This window comes from Saccoglossus kowalevskii, chromosome 19 (genome assembly GCF_978046115.1).
Source record: "Saccoglossus kowalevskii chromosome 19, keSacKowa6.1, whole genome shotgun sequence".
In the NCBI taxonomy this organism is placed as follows: Eukaryota; Metazoa; Hemichordata; class Enteropneusta; family Harrimaniidae; genus Saccoglossus; species Saccoglossus kowalevskii.
The window spans coordinates 27,181,806-27,197,525 of NC_140659.1; the positions used below are offsets into that span (position 1 = coordinate 27,181,806).

The 15,720-nt window shown below is 33.9% G+C and overlaps 1 protein-coding gene across 3 annotated transcripts; it reads left to right on the forward strand.

Annotated features, from left to right (window-relative positions):
* The first annotated feature begins 1,422 nt into the window (after window positions 1-1,422).
* On the forward strand, window positions 1,423-14,973 carry LOC102800630 (uncharacterized). 3 transcript variants are annotated; one of them, XM_085493582.1, is made up of 11 exons: window positions 1,428-1,941; window positions 3,130-3,165; window positions 4,724-4,800; window positions 7,497-7,571; window positions 7,946-8,119; window positions 9,031-9,068; window positions 9,303-9,373; window positions 10,927-10,976; window positions 11,435-11,465; window positions 13,369-13,428; window positions 14,917-14,973. In XM_085493582.1, exons 2-11 carry the CDS (start codon window positions 3,141-3,143, stop codon window positions 14,961-14,963), a joined length of 648 nt encoding a protein of 215 aa, XP_085349708.1. In that variant the 5' UTR covers window positions 1,428-1,941; window positions 3,130-3,140; the 3' UTR covers window positions 14,964-14,973. The 3 variants fall into 3 exon arrangements, with proteins under 3 accessions (XP_085349707.1, XP_085349709.1, XP_085349708.1); XM_085493581.1 differs by lacking the exon at window positions 14,917-14,973 and having other exon boundaries at window positions 1,423-1,941; window positions 13,369-14,690; XM_085493583.1 differs by lacking the exon at window positions 11,435-11,465 and having other exon boundaries at window positions 1,426-1,941.
* Window positions 14,974-15,720: the final 747 nt, after the last annotated feature.

Below are 15,720 nucleotides of genomic sequence, written 5' to 3' on the forward strand. Positions count from 1 at the left end.
AAATATCGAACGTGCATTTCAAAGTTGTAAAATGAGATTTTGTTTTGCTTCTGTTGAAACTGACGTTTAAGCAGGTTTGTACATTTTGCATTTTTGGCACGTTAGGTAGTTTTTTAACTTTAACATTTCAAAAATGCTCTTGGCATTTTTGAAACTGTATTTGAGAAATAAAAAAAAATCATGTAATCGATTTCTCTTCAAAAATGCCAAACGTGCAATTAAAAATGAAAAATGTGAAATTTGCTTGTGTAGGCAATGGATGAAAAATTAGCACACTACCTTGAGCAGACGTGAGGCCCACAATCAATGTGAGTAGACACAGGCGATACATGGTGCGAACTGTCTTCTGAACGGATTTTGTAGCTGTCAGCAATGAAGTTAAACCACACTTATGCCGGTATTAAATCGTACGGTTATATATGGCTATATGGCTATTAACCCAGATAGATTGTCATCGAGATTGTCTTGAGTTCCCATCCATATGTGGTGTTCATATATTTACCATGACGGAGCTAATTTATATCTTGTTTTTTTCCCGATATGATACTTCATAGTTATTTGTTAGTAACTGTTTTTAATTTTCTATTTTCACTGATAAGTGAGATTCGTTTAATTAAATCGAATTAGGATGCATTAAATCTCAGTGATTAAGCTCAGAATTATGAAATGAAATACCTGTTAAATCTAATACCTTTAATACTTCTAATAGGCTGTAAACCGAGAAGGGTTATGCGCACGCCACATTGGGTCGTATCTGGGAGCTCTCAAATAGGACCTCACGAATACGACCTACTTTACATATTACCCATATTGCATTATACAAAATGGCTGGTAGGTTAGTTGTTAGTTTTTTTCGGTTTCTTCGCAGTGTGTACTCGATGTTTTGCGTTTACCAGTAATCGTACGTTTTCCTGACGCAGTATTTGAACCAATATCGCCTCGCGAGATAGCGATTCAGTTTGCATGTTTATTCATGTTTATGAACGTAGGATTTATTGACATTTATTGGAATATTTATTGGCATCGGACTCGTTGCGTTGACCCGAATCTTCGACAGCTTGTTAAACGGAAGAATAACAAATAGATTTCCATACTCTTCAGGAGTAAAACAGAGCTGTAACTTAAGCCCAACATTATTTAATCGTTTTTATTTTATAAATGCTCTCCAGACATTTTTGCTATGAACACTTGTGACCCTCCAACCAGTCGGAGCCCAGGAACTTTGATCAACTGTACGCAATCCCTATGAGCGGGGGGGGGGGGGGTTATCGGCTGGTATCTAGTTTAAGAAATAAGGGATGAAGGCTCCAGTACGGCAACCGAGGTGGCTCACGTTTTGACTTTAAAAAAGATCATTTTTATTTTAATATCGATTTTTTTTTATTTTAAAATCCATTTTTATTTACTTTTTAAAATTCGTTTTTGTTTTTAAATCTAATTTCATTTTTAATTCCAAATTCATTTCGTTTTAAAGTAGAATTTCGTTTTTGTTTTCGAATCAAATTTCATTCTCTTTTTCAAGTTGAAATTCATTCTCATTTTTAGCTTTGTTTTTATTTTCAAATCCACTTTCTTTTTAAAATTAATTTCATTTTCAAAATCATTTTCGTTTGAAAACCATTTTCATTTTCAAAACCATTTTCATTTTCAAAATAATTTTCGTTTGAAAACCATTTTCATTTTTCAAAATAATTTCCGTTTTAAAACCATTTTCGTTTTAAAACTTTTTTCATTCTCAAAACCATTTTCGTTTTAAAATCATTTTCATTTTCACTTCGTTTTGAAATCCGTTTTCATTTTTTCCCCGTTGACCTTTAACCTATGACCCAAGTCACGTGGTATTACTATTAGCCAATCATTGTTAACTTGCGTTCGACTGGGTATACTCGAAGCATTTACAGCTTCCTGCTTGAAGTTTTGTTTCTGCTGTACAAATATTTGGTAAGTGTCTACTTAGAATTTCTTTATTTGATATTCTGTGTGCTAGGTGGTATTGTAAATAGCGTGAGATACGCGTAACCAGTTTTATGACGAGAAACAAAATGAGTAACGGGGATCGCGAGTACAGTGGCGTGCAACCCCATCTCTTTTGCATTATTTCTGTTTGAAAAGGGGTCCAGAGTACATCAAACTAGGATATGGCCTGTCGCTTTCTGATATACTTGCCCTGGACTTTCCTTCTGTTTGCAACCTGAGGACAAATCTCTGTTGTGAATGTCGTATTTGCTCCTTCATCGAAAAGAAAAATACCGTTCCTGGGGGATATTGGCACGAGCGCGGTCTTCAACAGCACGGGTCCGATGACGGGTTTCTTACTCAGCATGGGGTCGGCTTTGATCATGGTCACAGTGATTCGGAAGCAGTAGTTGGCGATGTTGTACCATTTATATGCTTACTGTCTGGAAAGGGGTGTCAAATATCCAGTTTGTCTGAAAAGGAGTAGGCAATTTGAGCTTACTTCTGTCTGATAAGGGGTAGGGGTTTCAAACAATCAGATACACAGCCCTGTCACAGCCGGGCGTGTAACTCGCATCGACCGTGTGAATTGGGCATGAGTTACTATATTACCGGTCCGTGTTCATACTACTACTACTAATAATAATAATAATTTTATTAACACTTACACATTCCCCTGAGGGATTGGCAATGTTTACAAACGTTTAAGAAGGAATAAATAGTTACAAAAAAAATAGATAAAATAAAACAAACTACTAGTAAGTTAAAACATTACAGAGAGAAAAAAAATATAAAGATTAAATTATTACAAAATGCAAAACTTAAACTGTGACAGAAGATTGTCACTGGAGTTGCTGTCTTATTTTTAAACACTTCTTTAGGTACCTTGCTACAGGGAGTGTTAGACCACTCTTGTTTAGCAAGTTGTTTAGTTTATTCGATAAAAGTGTCCAAGTTCCTGTGCATTTGTTAAAATTTTGTCATGTAACCAAGTTAACTTGTTGTTAGCCTATAAATGTTGCAGGAGTGTAGCAGTGGTTGATTTAAAATCAATTTACAAATACAGCACAATAGAAATCATTTAATATCTTTTCTATAATTGTTTAAATTTGTTATTATATCACCCCAAGAAGTTAATTACTAATTTATGTATTTTCTATTTTTTTTACTTAGGAATTAAAATTATGAAGAAAGTTGGACATCGTCAAGGTATGTTTAAAAATTGTTTTGAAAATTATTGAATAATCTGTTTATTTAATAAATATAGTACATGTAATACCATGATGGCTCTTGTTTGAAATTCATCTTTAATAGAAGCTTGCATAACCAAAACATTACATTTATATGAGACCAATAGAATAAATGCAGTAGTTGATGACAGAAGACCATGCTACCCCTTCCATGAAATATCTTTCTTCTGTCATTGTTTTTGCTTGACCTTGTACATGTTTATGCATCAGGTTTAAAGTGTCTGTGAAATGCACACATAAAAATTTGGTAGTTGTAAAACTATTCTTAGAAGTGTGTGAATTACGAATATGCTAATGAAAATCATGATTTTGCTGTCTGGGTATTAATGGAATATTTGATTGAATATGAAATACCCAAATATAATTCATTTTATTTCCCAGGTGCAAACTGGTGCAAAATGTTCTGGCGGCATTATACTGCATACCTATGCACAGTCGGTATTCCAGTACATGATATGGGTGAATTGAAAACTGATCACAATAATTTGGTCCAGTAACATCAAATCACCCTGAATTTCCATCTATCATGAATCGTATTTCAATGGTAAATGATATCATTGAAAGCAACCGAAACATCCGCCACACAAAAATCAAATTTAAGAACAAATTTTGCACTCAGAAAACAAATTTTGTTTCATTGTATCAAATCTCAAATCTAAATTCATGATAAAAAATCTTACCCTTAAGTGTGATACAGAGTCAAGAAATTGACCAATGAAAAATGTGCATTCATGAACTTGTATCAGGTCATTGAATGTGCTGTATATGGTACCGGTACTAATACCAGTATTTATTATTACTGCCAAACATCTGCTGTGTTTATTTCATGCAAATTGAATTAATGTTTTGATAGAATTCCTACAAGTCCATTAAATACATGCCTTTGTTAGTACTTCCATGGAGGTGATTACTGAATGATGATAACCAGACAAATCTTACTGAATCAAACATTTAATTTTATTCTCTTTTATACCATTATAAGCAACGATGACTGGTTGCGAAATTAATATACATGAAATAAGTCTGAACTCTCGTAAATCAATCATATTTGGCATCCAAGATTTCCAAATTAGTGGAAGTTTATTTTAGATTATATACTGGTAAATGTCAATAGACAATAAATTGGAACCTGGGAGCGCTCCCTGCACCACAATCCAACTACCCTATCAGGAATTTCAGACAACATGGCAACTTATTTACATAATTTAACATAAAATAATAATGGCTTTTCTATTTTCTTGTTTTCTCACGCTCAAATACTAGTATGCTTTGAGAGAACACTGCACTATTTGGAGGTGATTGCTCCTTAGAGATAACCACTAAGACATTGCTGACAATGAGCGTATACTATTACAATTTTTTTGAAAATGTTTCACCACAATGTGCACAACATTTCATTCAAAGTACGTGCACAGTACATGTATACCAAAAGTTCATTTTTTTCTAATTTTTAACCAAACATTCTGTTTTTAGAGTAGACATCAATAAAACAATTTTATTTTTATAATTCTCTGAAGAATGGGATGCTGTGCGTGAGCGCCAACAAGCTGTAAGAAGAGCATCAGGAAAAAAATCAAATTTGAGATGTCCACAAGTAAGAATATGTTTTCTTTCATTACTCGTCTATATACTATTGGTAATTCTTTGGTTTACTAAATTATTTATTTTTGTTTTATCATCAAAGATATATAACAAAACCATTTCATTTTCTTATATATTATATATTTGTTGTGTACTATGCATTTACAGTACGGGGTAGTTTGTAATTTTCCCTATCAGAAACTTATGTTTTGAGTTCTGTATGTGTGTTTGTATGTGTATGTACAAATTAAAAAAGACACCAATAATCAACAGTTGAACTTCATCAACCAATTAATGCTGATTTCATTAAAACTTTGTATTAACATCAGTAATGCATATTTTTTTGTTTCTTGATTTCTTGTGTTCATTAACGAGTCTCCTACCCCGTTCTCAGACTTTCACCGATTTTGTTTAAATATTTAAATATGGTATTTAGAGATTTCAAGTTTACTTGACTGGGAGCCATTTTCGTCAACAAAAATGAAATCACAGATTTTGTACATGTCATCAACCATTTCTCAGGCATGCCTGGACAGACTGGGTGTGAATGTCACTCATGATAATGATATTCTACTTTGTCCCTGTTTTCTGAAAACGTATATATATATTGTCACTGGTGGAGTATGTCCTAATCACAATTACACTACTAGTATTTCTTTTTTTCCCTCTTACCACCAGTGATGTTTAGCCACAATGCCATAATGAACACTATGACATGGTGCAAATATGTTGCATTTCTTAGTACAATGTAGTAGGATTTATAGTATAATAAGCTAACTTGTTACCCTGACTCTGATTAGTTTTTGGTTGAAATCTGTGTCAACTGTGTATTAATAACCTAATTTGCATAATAATTAGTCAATATTAAAATGCCTCTCAACAGTCTCAATGAAAGTTAGTACATAGGTTATCTTGGATACTCCACAAACCTAATAACAGAATATGGTACACTTATCCTGGGTTGTGTTTTAGTTTGCCAGTGTTTGGCCATATTTCAGCAACCTTGGGGTTGTCATGGCAACAGATTGACTCAGCAGTGTCTCTTTATTGGCCAAACAAATTAAGGTAAAGTTAATATTTAACCAGGTTTAAATCTGGGGTAGCTGCTCATTTGCATTCCTCAGAGGCAGTGAGTGGGTGTGCCTCATTGTAACCAATCAGTGCTGGCCACTTTGTATAAGTAAACATAGCTTACATTTGCCATTTGATAATCCCTCTCAGTGCACGGCTAGCAATGCATGCAGCAAGCAGCTGAATTTTATGTAGTGCCAACATTTCTGCCCCCCCCCCCCAAAAAACCCATTTGGAATGGTGGGTAGCTCTTTGTGTTTTGTTTGTTTGTTTGTTGTTGCTTGCTTTATTTAGACGCTTTGAGTTTTGTTATATTTTTCTTTTTTTCTTTTTCAATTTGCTGCTTTACAGTCGCTTTGAGTTTTGTCATTTGTGCCAATTTTCTGCTGTTTATTTACTTATTTTCTTCATCCAGGTGTTTGTTTTCATTGTTGTGTTTTAGTAGTGGTCTTAGTTTGCCCATGGAGGTAGAAAAGAGAAGGAGTGAGGACGCTATTTAAGCCCATGTTAATCTTATAAACATCCTTTGTCTTCGCTCTGGTTAAGCCACTTATTGTTTTTGTTTAGAAGTCGTTTTATCTACATGATGATAGCCGCTTATTTACACAAGAAAACGAGAGTAGAACTGAAAAAAATAAATTCCGTTTAAACATCGTCTATAAAATTGAATGCGCAAACCATAAATAAAAGAATTGTGCATGCGCAATGACCTTTATCGGATCACAAAGGTCATTTCACACTTGTAGGTACCGGAAATTCTGCATACGGACGCCACCAAGATGTGTGATTACTTCTTTTCTGATATTTTACATCGCAATAGTCGTCCAAATTTGGACATTGATTAAAAAAATCCCGCAAATTTCCGCAGTGAAATTTAAATATACATGATAAGATTATAACAAGATGTTTTGACTCGTCATTTTTCATTGGTGTGCAGAACTGTGCAGATGTTTAAAATCGCGCATTTTGTTGTAATAGATTTCGGGAGTTGAGTACACTCAGCGTACGTCTTTCACTGTATTCTGTATTATTGTTATCTGTTTGGGCATGCGCAGTGCGTTGAGAATGTTCGTGAAGCTTCCGAATACAGCCGAAACACGTAAGCCGATTAACTGTGACATTGTACAGCGTGTTTGCAAACTAATTACATTGTGTATGTGAGTAAACAAATCCAAAGCATCATGAAACCAGCGGAAACAATAGCGTCATCACTCCTTCTCTTTTCTACCTCCATGGTTTGCCAGTGTTTGGCCATTTTTCAGCAACCTTGAGGTTGCCATGGCAACATATTTACTCAAACTCTGGCCCCCTAGTTTTGTTATTTAGAATAAACCTATCCCTATTGGATCCCAGACACTTATGTGTGATTGTGCATCATTATTCAGCTCCCTTGTGGTATGCAGCCCTATCGCAACCTGGATTTAATTACTATAAAATGTCAACCAGGTTCTATTTGGTGTGACTAGCTTGTATTTTGTTCAAGATTTTTCAAAATTTGTCTAAAATAAAATTTATATAAGAGACCTTCAGATTAGTATTTTGTCAAATATTGTTTTTGATTTACAGATCTGTTAAAACATATCTCACATCACAAATCAAAACTCGAGGCTTAGATATTTTTTCTTTGTTTTCTTTCAGTTATTGACTATAACTAGGTTGAAATTTAACAGAAAATCAATGAAATACCAAAAAAGTGAGGCTTTGAAACAGTTGGTGAGTATAATTATAACCTGACACCTGTTTTTTTATCTAAACAAATTGTTATGCTGAGTTTCCAACTCGAAAAATAAGCTTTTTTTCTGATTTACATATCTGGCAATATTTTTTTTGTTATTACAAAATGTGCAAAAATGTTATCCACTGTGATAATGTAGAATATCATAAATGAATTGAAAAAAGTATGTCTTTGGTTATTTGTAGGAACATTTGTCAAAATTCTCAGAGTGAATCACCCCATACATAATATGGCTAGCTTTGTTTATCTTAAAATGGAAAAAATGATTTCTTAAATCCATAAGCAGGTATTGTAATTGATTAAAAAATAATATTTTCAGGTCAACCACTATAAGACGATTGTTTTTTTGTAGGTGGAATTCAATAAGCCATTATCTATATCTAATGTCCTCGATTCGTGTATGGAATTTTTCAAGATTTCTTATTCATTGAAATCAGAGTGCAAAATACTTGGTGGGCCCAATGGACCAGAGTATAAAGAAGACTGCCATATCCAAAGCAAAACTACATTTTGTTTTTATTCTCCGGTAAGTGTCCTACTAGTTAATCCAGTTGTAGTCATTTTCACGTCCATTTGATATCAGCTCTCAGACATGGTTGATATTGTTGGTGCAAAGACAAGACGTAGTGATTTGATTTTTTTGACCTATCTTGTAATAAAAGAAAATGGGAAAAATAAAATTGTGCTTGTCTGAAAGTGTTGTCATTGTTCTAACAAATCTTTGTATCCAAGATATTAAACTCAATTAATTTTTTACCAATCTTCTCTAATCATGTGTTTATTATCAATCATTGTATAATGTTGGTGCAGTTTAGTGTTATTAACATGTTTTTTTAAGAATGTGTCTTCAAAATCAAAATTATTCATATTTGGCACATACATCATACATATCAGTGTGTTTCATAATCAGATCAAAGATGGCTGAATAACGGCTGTTTTTATTTTGGCCATATTACTACTACACGGTACACGGGTTTTGATATAAATAAACATTATGTTGTATAAGCCACTTGGAACTCAAGTTTCAAGGACACGCTCGCGACAACCCCTCCGCTTTAATATGATGAGCACAAAGAGAACTTTCAAAAGTTTTTGAAATGAAATTTGATATGAACAGTGCATATGCTATTTTTTTTGTGGTTTGAATCAAACTGTTTACTTGTAGATTGTGCAGTTTTGTATGTAAGATAAAAGAATGATTTTGTTTCCAGGTGATGCCACTTTAACAGCCCCAAATAAGTTGCCATTTGAAATTACACAATCTGTAATTTCTGGATATTACCAAACATTTAATCATAATTCTATCTACATCTTTCATTGTTTAGTCGCCAGAAAATGAATGGGGAATGTAATTCATAAATTTTATTTATATATTATGTTGAGAGACTATATCATCTTGCAACTCTTTACTCATTTCTTTTTGACCATGTTATTCAGGAGGATGGAAATGAGGAAAGTTTGTCTGCATTCATGTTGTAAGTATTTTTTGATTTCATTTTATTATGTATGTATCACACACATGTTCCCCACCAGGCAAGTTTTAAAATAACACAATGGATATAAAATATGATTGTTATTATTATCTATATCTTATATATAGTGCATATATATATATATATATATATAATGTATGGAGCTATACCATTTCTTATGTATTATAATCAAACTATTGTATACTTCTTGTAATATATCTTGCCTTGTCTTTATAGAGATCACAGATCAAGTAATTCAGGTGATTCCTGCTCTATCGATACTGGTAGTATTCCACTTAGTTATAGTGGTAAGTGTCAGTTAAAAATCTCAATATGAATAATTACATTTTTGGACAAAAATTTGTAAACAATAACAACTTGTTGTCTTTTGTAAATAAGTCCTGGAAGAAAAACTGAGGCTGGTTCTAATTATTTCCCTACCAAATTCACAACGTTCAATTACCCACCATAGACTCAGGTCAGTCAAAATGACTATTTTGAACTGTAGGCATTAATCAGTGACTCTGTCGGCGACGAAGAGATAGAATCTAGGTCAGGTGAAGCCCCATGACCCCAAGATTCTCTTTTCCCTTACTTCACGAACCACGTGACCGAGGCCATATGGCAGCGCCATTAACGTCTGTACAATCACTCTGATTTGATTTTTTCTCTGTCTCGAATGAAGATGAAATCTAGCGTGCTCTGCCTGGATCGCTTGCTTTTCCTGTCCGGGTTTCTAGCTTGGGTTGTTGCCGCTGGGCGGCATTCAACATTCTAGCTGTTAGGATTAGTTTTTCTTGTCTTCTTTACCCTCGTGTGGTTTTCCCCCTTGTGTGTAATATTTTTTTTTCACAACAAATAAATTAATACCCGGCCCCACTACATAACCACTTGTTGGTTTCGTGGCAGCACCTTTTACTACTGTAATTCGCTTCCCTCATGCATGTCGTCTTCATTTTATGCTTGATCTACGTATTTAGAAATGAGTAGATGTAATGACAGCTCCATGACTCGCTGCCGTTTTTTGGCCTCCTTGTTTTCGGGTCGACTATGCAGTGGTCATATTCAGAATTTACCAGCATAGAACCTGTATCTGATATGCTTTTTCGCTGTGCCTGCATGCAATGTTCGGGGTCTTTGCCTTGAAGGCGCGAGTTTTTCACTGGAGTTCTGAGGTCTGAGATATTTTTTTTCGGTCCCTCAGAGTATACTATCCGTAATGACTCGGTGATCCACGCTTTCTTAGTGATACGATGTAAATACCCTGATCCTAAGGCGACCACTTTCAGTTGCTACAAGGCTTATGGGATCACAGGCGTTGGGATCCAAAGCAACCCCGTCGATATGTCTCTCCCTGTCCATCCGAGTGCGGAGTGGGACACAGGGCACGCAAACGGCGTTGATGGGCAGACGTTGGTCTGCTACGGAGGAGGTAACGCTTAAGGCCCCCCGATGGGGTAAAATCTTATGCAACACTTTCTGCTGGACCAAATGCTACCCGGTCTGTGTTGTTTCGGGATTAGTCCCCAAAGTATGGGATGAGACTAAAATACCCCCAAGGCTCCTTCCCAAGACCCCGGTACCAAGAATTTTCGTTGGGCAGACTGGTCTATGGTGGGTATGAACTATGTGAATAGACGAGTTTGGAGAACCCTCTGCCTAAATTCAAGCTGACAAAATTAAAAACTACATCAACGGTGACTAAATATCACATTACAATGATTATCAAAAGCAACCTTCTAGACAGGAATAGTTTATAGAAGTACCTTATATGTTATATACACTGTATATTTTCACACCATATGATTGAATTCACATATTTATAGCAAATGTCCTGACAGAACCGACATTTTTTTCTCAGCTTCCAGTCAGTTAAAACAACTTTCTGAGATGGCGAAAACATGTAAAAAGGTTAGTATCTTTTACCATTTGCGCTATTTGATGGTAATTATAATTGCAAAAAGATGAGAAGATTAATGCTGATGAAGATGTTACTCATGTTTAATTCATTTTTGCCTGGTCAGTATCATCAATGATGAAGTCAAGGTATACAAGGGGTGGGAATATATGTCCTTGCTGTTTGAGATCTAGGCAAAGATTTATTGGTGGAAATAAAATATTTATGAGATGTAGGAAAAAGTAAACACAATGAAGGCATAGCAATTACTGATTTTGAGAACCAGATGTTGTTATAGGCTCCCCAAGATCTGTCAATTAGATTAGTTTAGTACTAAACTAATATGAGTTTATTTTGTCTCAAAAAGTAATTTCTGTAGAATGGATTCAAAACATAAACCCTGATCTTTATTGTGTACAAATGTAAGTCTATTATAAGAATACAACAACTAAACAATATTATTTTATTGCAGACAGAAGCAATTGTGCAACCATCTCCATCAAGTAAGCACTTATAAAACATTTTCTGTAGAATTGAAAATAGATGCACTACATGGCCATAATGACTTTAGTGTTATTTTCTTATTAGCTCCACTGTCGTAGATGACATAGTGGAGCTGTTCATATAGGTGATTGCCCGTCGTTTGTCCATCTACAATTGCACTTTCGACTTATTCCTAAAAACTAACAACCCAATTGCTTTGATACTTGGTATGTTGTAGGTACCTTAGTTGGATTTCTGTTAGATTGAGGTGTACCTGGTACATTATTTTTGTGAACAATTTGTTAGATGAAGTTAAGCTGATATGTTCTCAACAGCCAGGACCAAACTTTTTCGGGGGGTGGGTTAAACACGTTTTGTCTTTTAGTGTGTGTTGCTCAACATGGCTACCATAAATGTTCAAGTAGGACAATGGAGCTATTTTGACCTCCAGGTATGAGTGTCTTGTCAAAGTTTTAATTGAATTTTAAGTCAACTATCCATAGCTTAGGGTTAGTAAAGAAAATGGTACAGTTTATATTAATATTAATATTAATATAACACGTGATTACGTCAACGTAATGAAATCGCCCGATTTTAGTTACCAAATAAATTCTGGAAATTTTACCAGAACAGATTTAGAATTCAGAACCCTTGATACAACCCATTAACCACGAAACTAAGTTCGGTTGACAACGTGACAGAGTAATATTTATGAGGGGCTCGGCTGATGGCCTAAAAATAATGACAATCATGCTAGTAAATGAATTCAATATTTAATAAAAAAATAAAATAAAATTCGAATAAATCCCTGACTATCGATCGATCGATCAATTCACTATAAATTCAACACAACACCAACAACATAAGTGTAACGGTAATAACAATAACAGCTACAAATGCCTATTATGTTGCATAAATTGCGTGATCACACATGAGAATACTTCAATGTCAATGGTTCAATGTTACATAAAAGTACAGTAAATCAGAATATTATCGTCTTGTATAAGCAACTGGTAGTCCGTAGAACGTATTCGTTGCTCCCAGTTGATCGCTGTGAAGTCAGTCACCAGGAGACAGCTCGCTGCGTAGATTTCACGGTAGACGCTGGGCTCGATCGCTGTTAAACATCTGATGCGTTGTGCAGGTTGAGTTCAACAGGATAGTGTCCGGATTTGCACAAATTCAGGATGGCAATCGATCTCACAGACCGTGAAGGAATCCCTGTCAGGTCGCTACAGATTTCACGTCGTTGAGCGTAGATCGGCGAACTTCTAACTCAGTAGTCACACGATAAAGTAAGAATAGCATGGAAATATTAGGACACGTTTCTCAAAAAGCATAACTGTAACACACAAAATAATGCTATTTCATTGTACCATGAGACATTAGCTTCATGATTGTACACAATAAACTAATGAATATTGCTATGTGATTTATGACCAATTTTGTTAAAAATTATGACTAGACCTTAAGTCACAGAATATATGATGTTATTTCTACCGGTACTTTTATTTAATTAAACTTGTGTGTGCCTGTACCACAGGGGTAAGCCATACACATGTTTAGTTTAGGGTTGAATTATGTGCTTACTAATTACCTAATTTACATAAATAAACCAATTTATATATTTTCCACTGATATCTAGAGTACTCATTAAAATTTCAAGTAAATGTTCTACATACATCTGTGAAATCCATGCATGTTAATTACCTACCTTATATATGGACATCTGTACGACTGTGCTGAAGCTGTTTATTTTTTAGAGAATTTCTTTTTACGTACTTATGAGGTACATTGTTCTATGCAACTATAAAACATGTGTGACACATTCTTATGGCAATCACATTCCTAATTTCCTCATTTAAATGTTTAACTCCTGGGTTCTATAATATCACTGCATCTATTAATTTTTGTTTTTTTCAGTTAGTGTTACAACATTATTGAACTTTGGGAGAAGTCAGAGATGTGTCCCATTGGAATCTGGTAAGTACAATACTCAACATGAATGTTTAGTCCCAATTTCAATGATGTTTAATTGGCAGAGTTATTCATAATAATGATTGTCTGTTGACTGTTTGGTTTTAATATATTTAATTTCATCTTCAAATAGTAACTTGGAATTCTTTCAAATTTGCTTTGCAGTCACCAAAGAGATGTTCATTTTTATTTCCACATTCATCCTGTATCTGATCAATTCAAAATTTACACATACTAAGGAAAATACATGTATACAACCTATTTTTGCAAAAAGAAATTTATCAAAAAAAACAAATATATAACTATTCGCCATTTTTGAGTCCATCAATCATATGCCCTGATCTTGGCATGAATGAAAATGTGCTTGTTTTCACATAGCTTTAATTTCATTGTTGTAATATTACAATATTGCTTTTCTGATTTTTAATTGCTAACAAAAGTTCTCAAATTCTGACTACCGGTACTTCAATTTCATCACAGAAAAATGTATGAGAAAAAGCACTTCAAAGTGTTCAAATGTACTATTTTAACATACAAGAATTTGTTTTTATTTTTTTACTGGCAGGCCCATTAGTTGCAGGGGAAATCAGTAGTTTTAAATACACTTCATTAGGAGAGTGTGCATGGGATGCCAAATCTTTTGAAATTAAGTTCCGAAAAGGCAATTTTATCGGTAAAGGTGCTATGAGAGCAGCTTATCATTGCTATATAGTCGATTCAAATCACCCTGATATTAACGAGGGAGGATATGTCATGAAGACTCATATTCAAGAAGGAATTGATACTCTATATGAAGGGCATTATAAACAGATAGGGAAATCAAAGATTGACCTGCAATACATGATGTCTAAACGTGTAAGAAATAAGATAATGAAATATTGGTTGTAATTTTAATATCAGTGTTTAATAAGCAAAAGTTCAATTTTTACCACACATAGAATATAAAGAAGGTCTGTGCCAAATTTTAAATCCTGCCCATCTTTATGCATTTTTTTTAGTTTTGTGAATATTTTGTTTGAAAATACATACAACTTTGCTGAAGGGGTTTGGGTTTGCAGCCCACTTTTATTTTTACTAACATGGAGATTGTTCATTGATTTTTTAAACTAACCTTTCAACTTTCAAGTAATACTGACACAACTGTGGATTTACAGATATACCAGTGAATGTAAGAATTTATTTAGCAGCTTTGTATTTTTACTTAATTTACTTGTTTCTGACTGACTATAGGGTGTATATCTGTAAACCCATGTATGAAGAATTTAATATTAATCTCAGTTGGTGCATTGGATACAATAATATAATTTGGCACAAATTCCCTTTAAGTTAATAATGAAATGTGTTAACTACACAAATTTGGCATATGCTGCTCTAATGTGTTGTCATATATTGTTCAACATTTTATTTTTAAAGCTTATTTTATGTCAGTTTAATCATCTAAAACTGATGATTGTAATTCAAATACAGATATCATTAATAAGTATATATTTTCAGGAAGTACAAACTCAAATGTTGGGAAACATGCTATGCCGTGTTTTTGAGAAAGAAAAATGTATTGAATTTGGAGAGTGTCCAAGGTCAGTGTTTCATTTCATTCATAATACTTATGTCATTATTTTTTACCTTTCCTGTATCATCAAAGATGAAAGGAAAGGTATATTAAGGGAAAAATGTTGTTGTCATCATTAATAATTGATAACGTGTGCACAATAACTTTAGTAATTCTATTCCTTCCAAACTTTATCAAACTTGGTCACCTAATTTATCAGTATAAAATCTTCCCTTAGTTGAACGATTGATGTACTGAGTGAAAATATGCAAAAATTGAGAAAATCTGATGAAATGTTTTGACTGTTTCTATTTGACTGATCACTGGTGATACACATTCAAAGATCACTGATCCCAATGGAATATGCATTGTTGTATGTGCTCAGTGAAGTAAATCATTTGTCTTGTAATAATATCATTAGTATTGTGTCTCCAAAATCCCATGGGAATACTGGACTGGGTTTCAAAACCAACTCATGGAGAGAGTTGTTGCACAGTCTGATATACATTTGCAAACCTACCAATAAATAAAATTTTAACAGAAAACAAGATGTCAGATAATCTTTATAAGCACTCCTATAAATTGGGTGCCAAACTTTTGATCAAGCTTTGAAGCCAATAGAAAATCTCTTTAGTCCAAAGTTATCAAAACAAAAATAATGCAAAAATACATAAAAAGCAAAACGTACTCAAAAAATATGGATTTTGTATTGCGAAGTATATGAATTTTGAAAATTCACAGGAATTTGT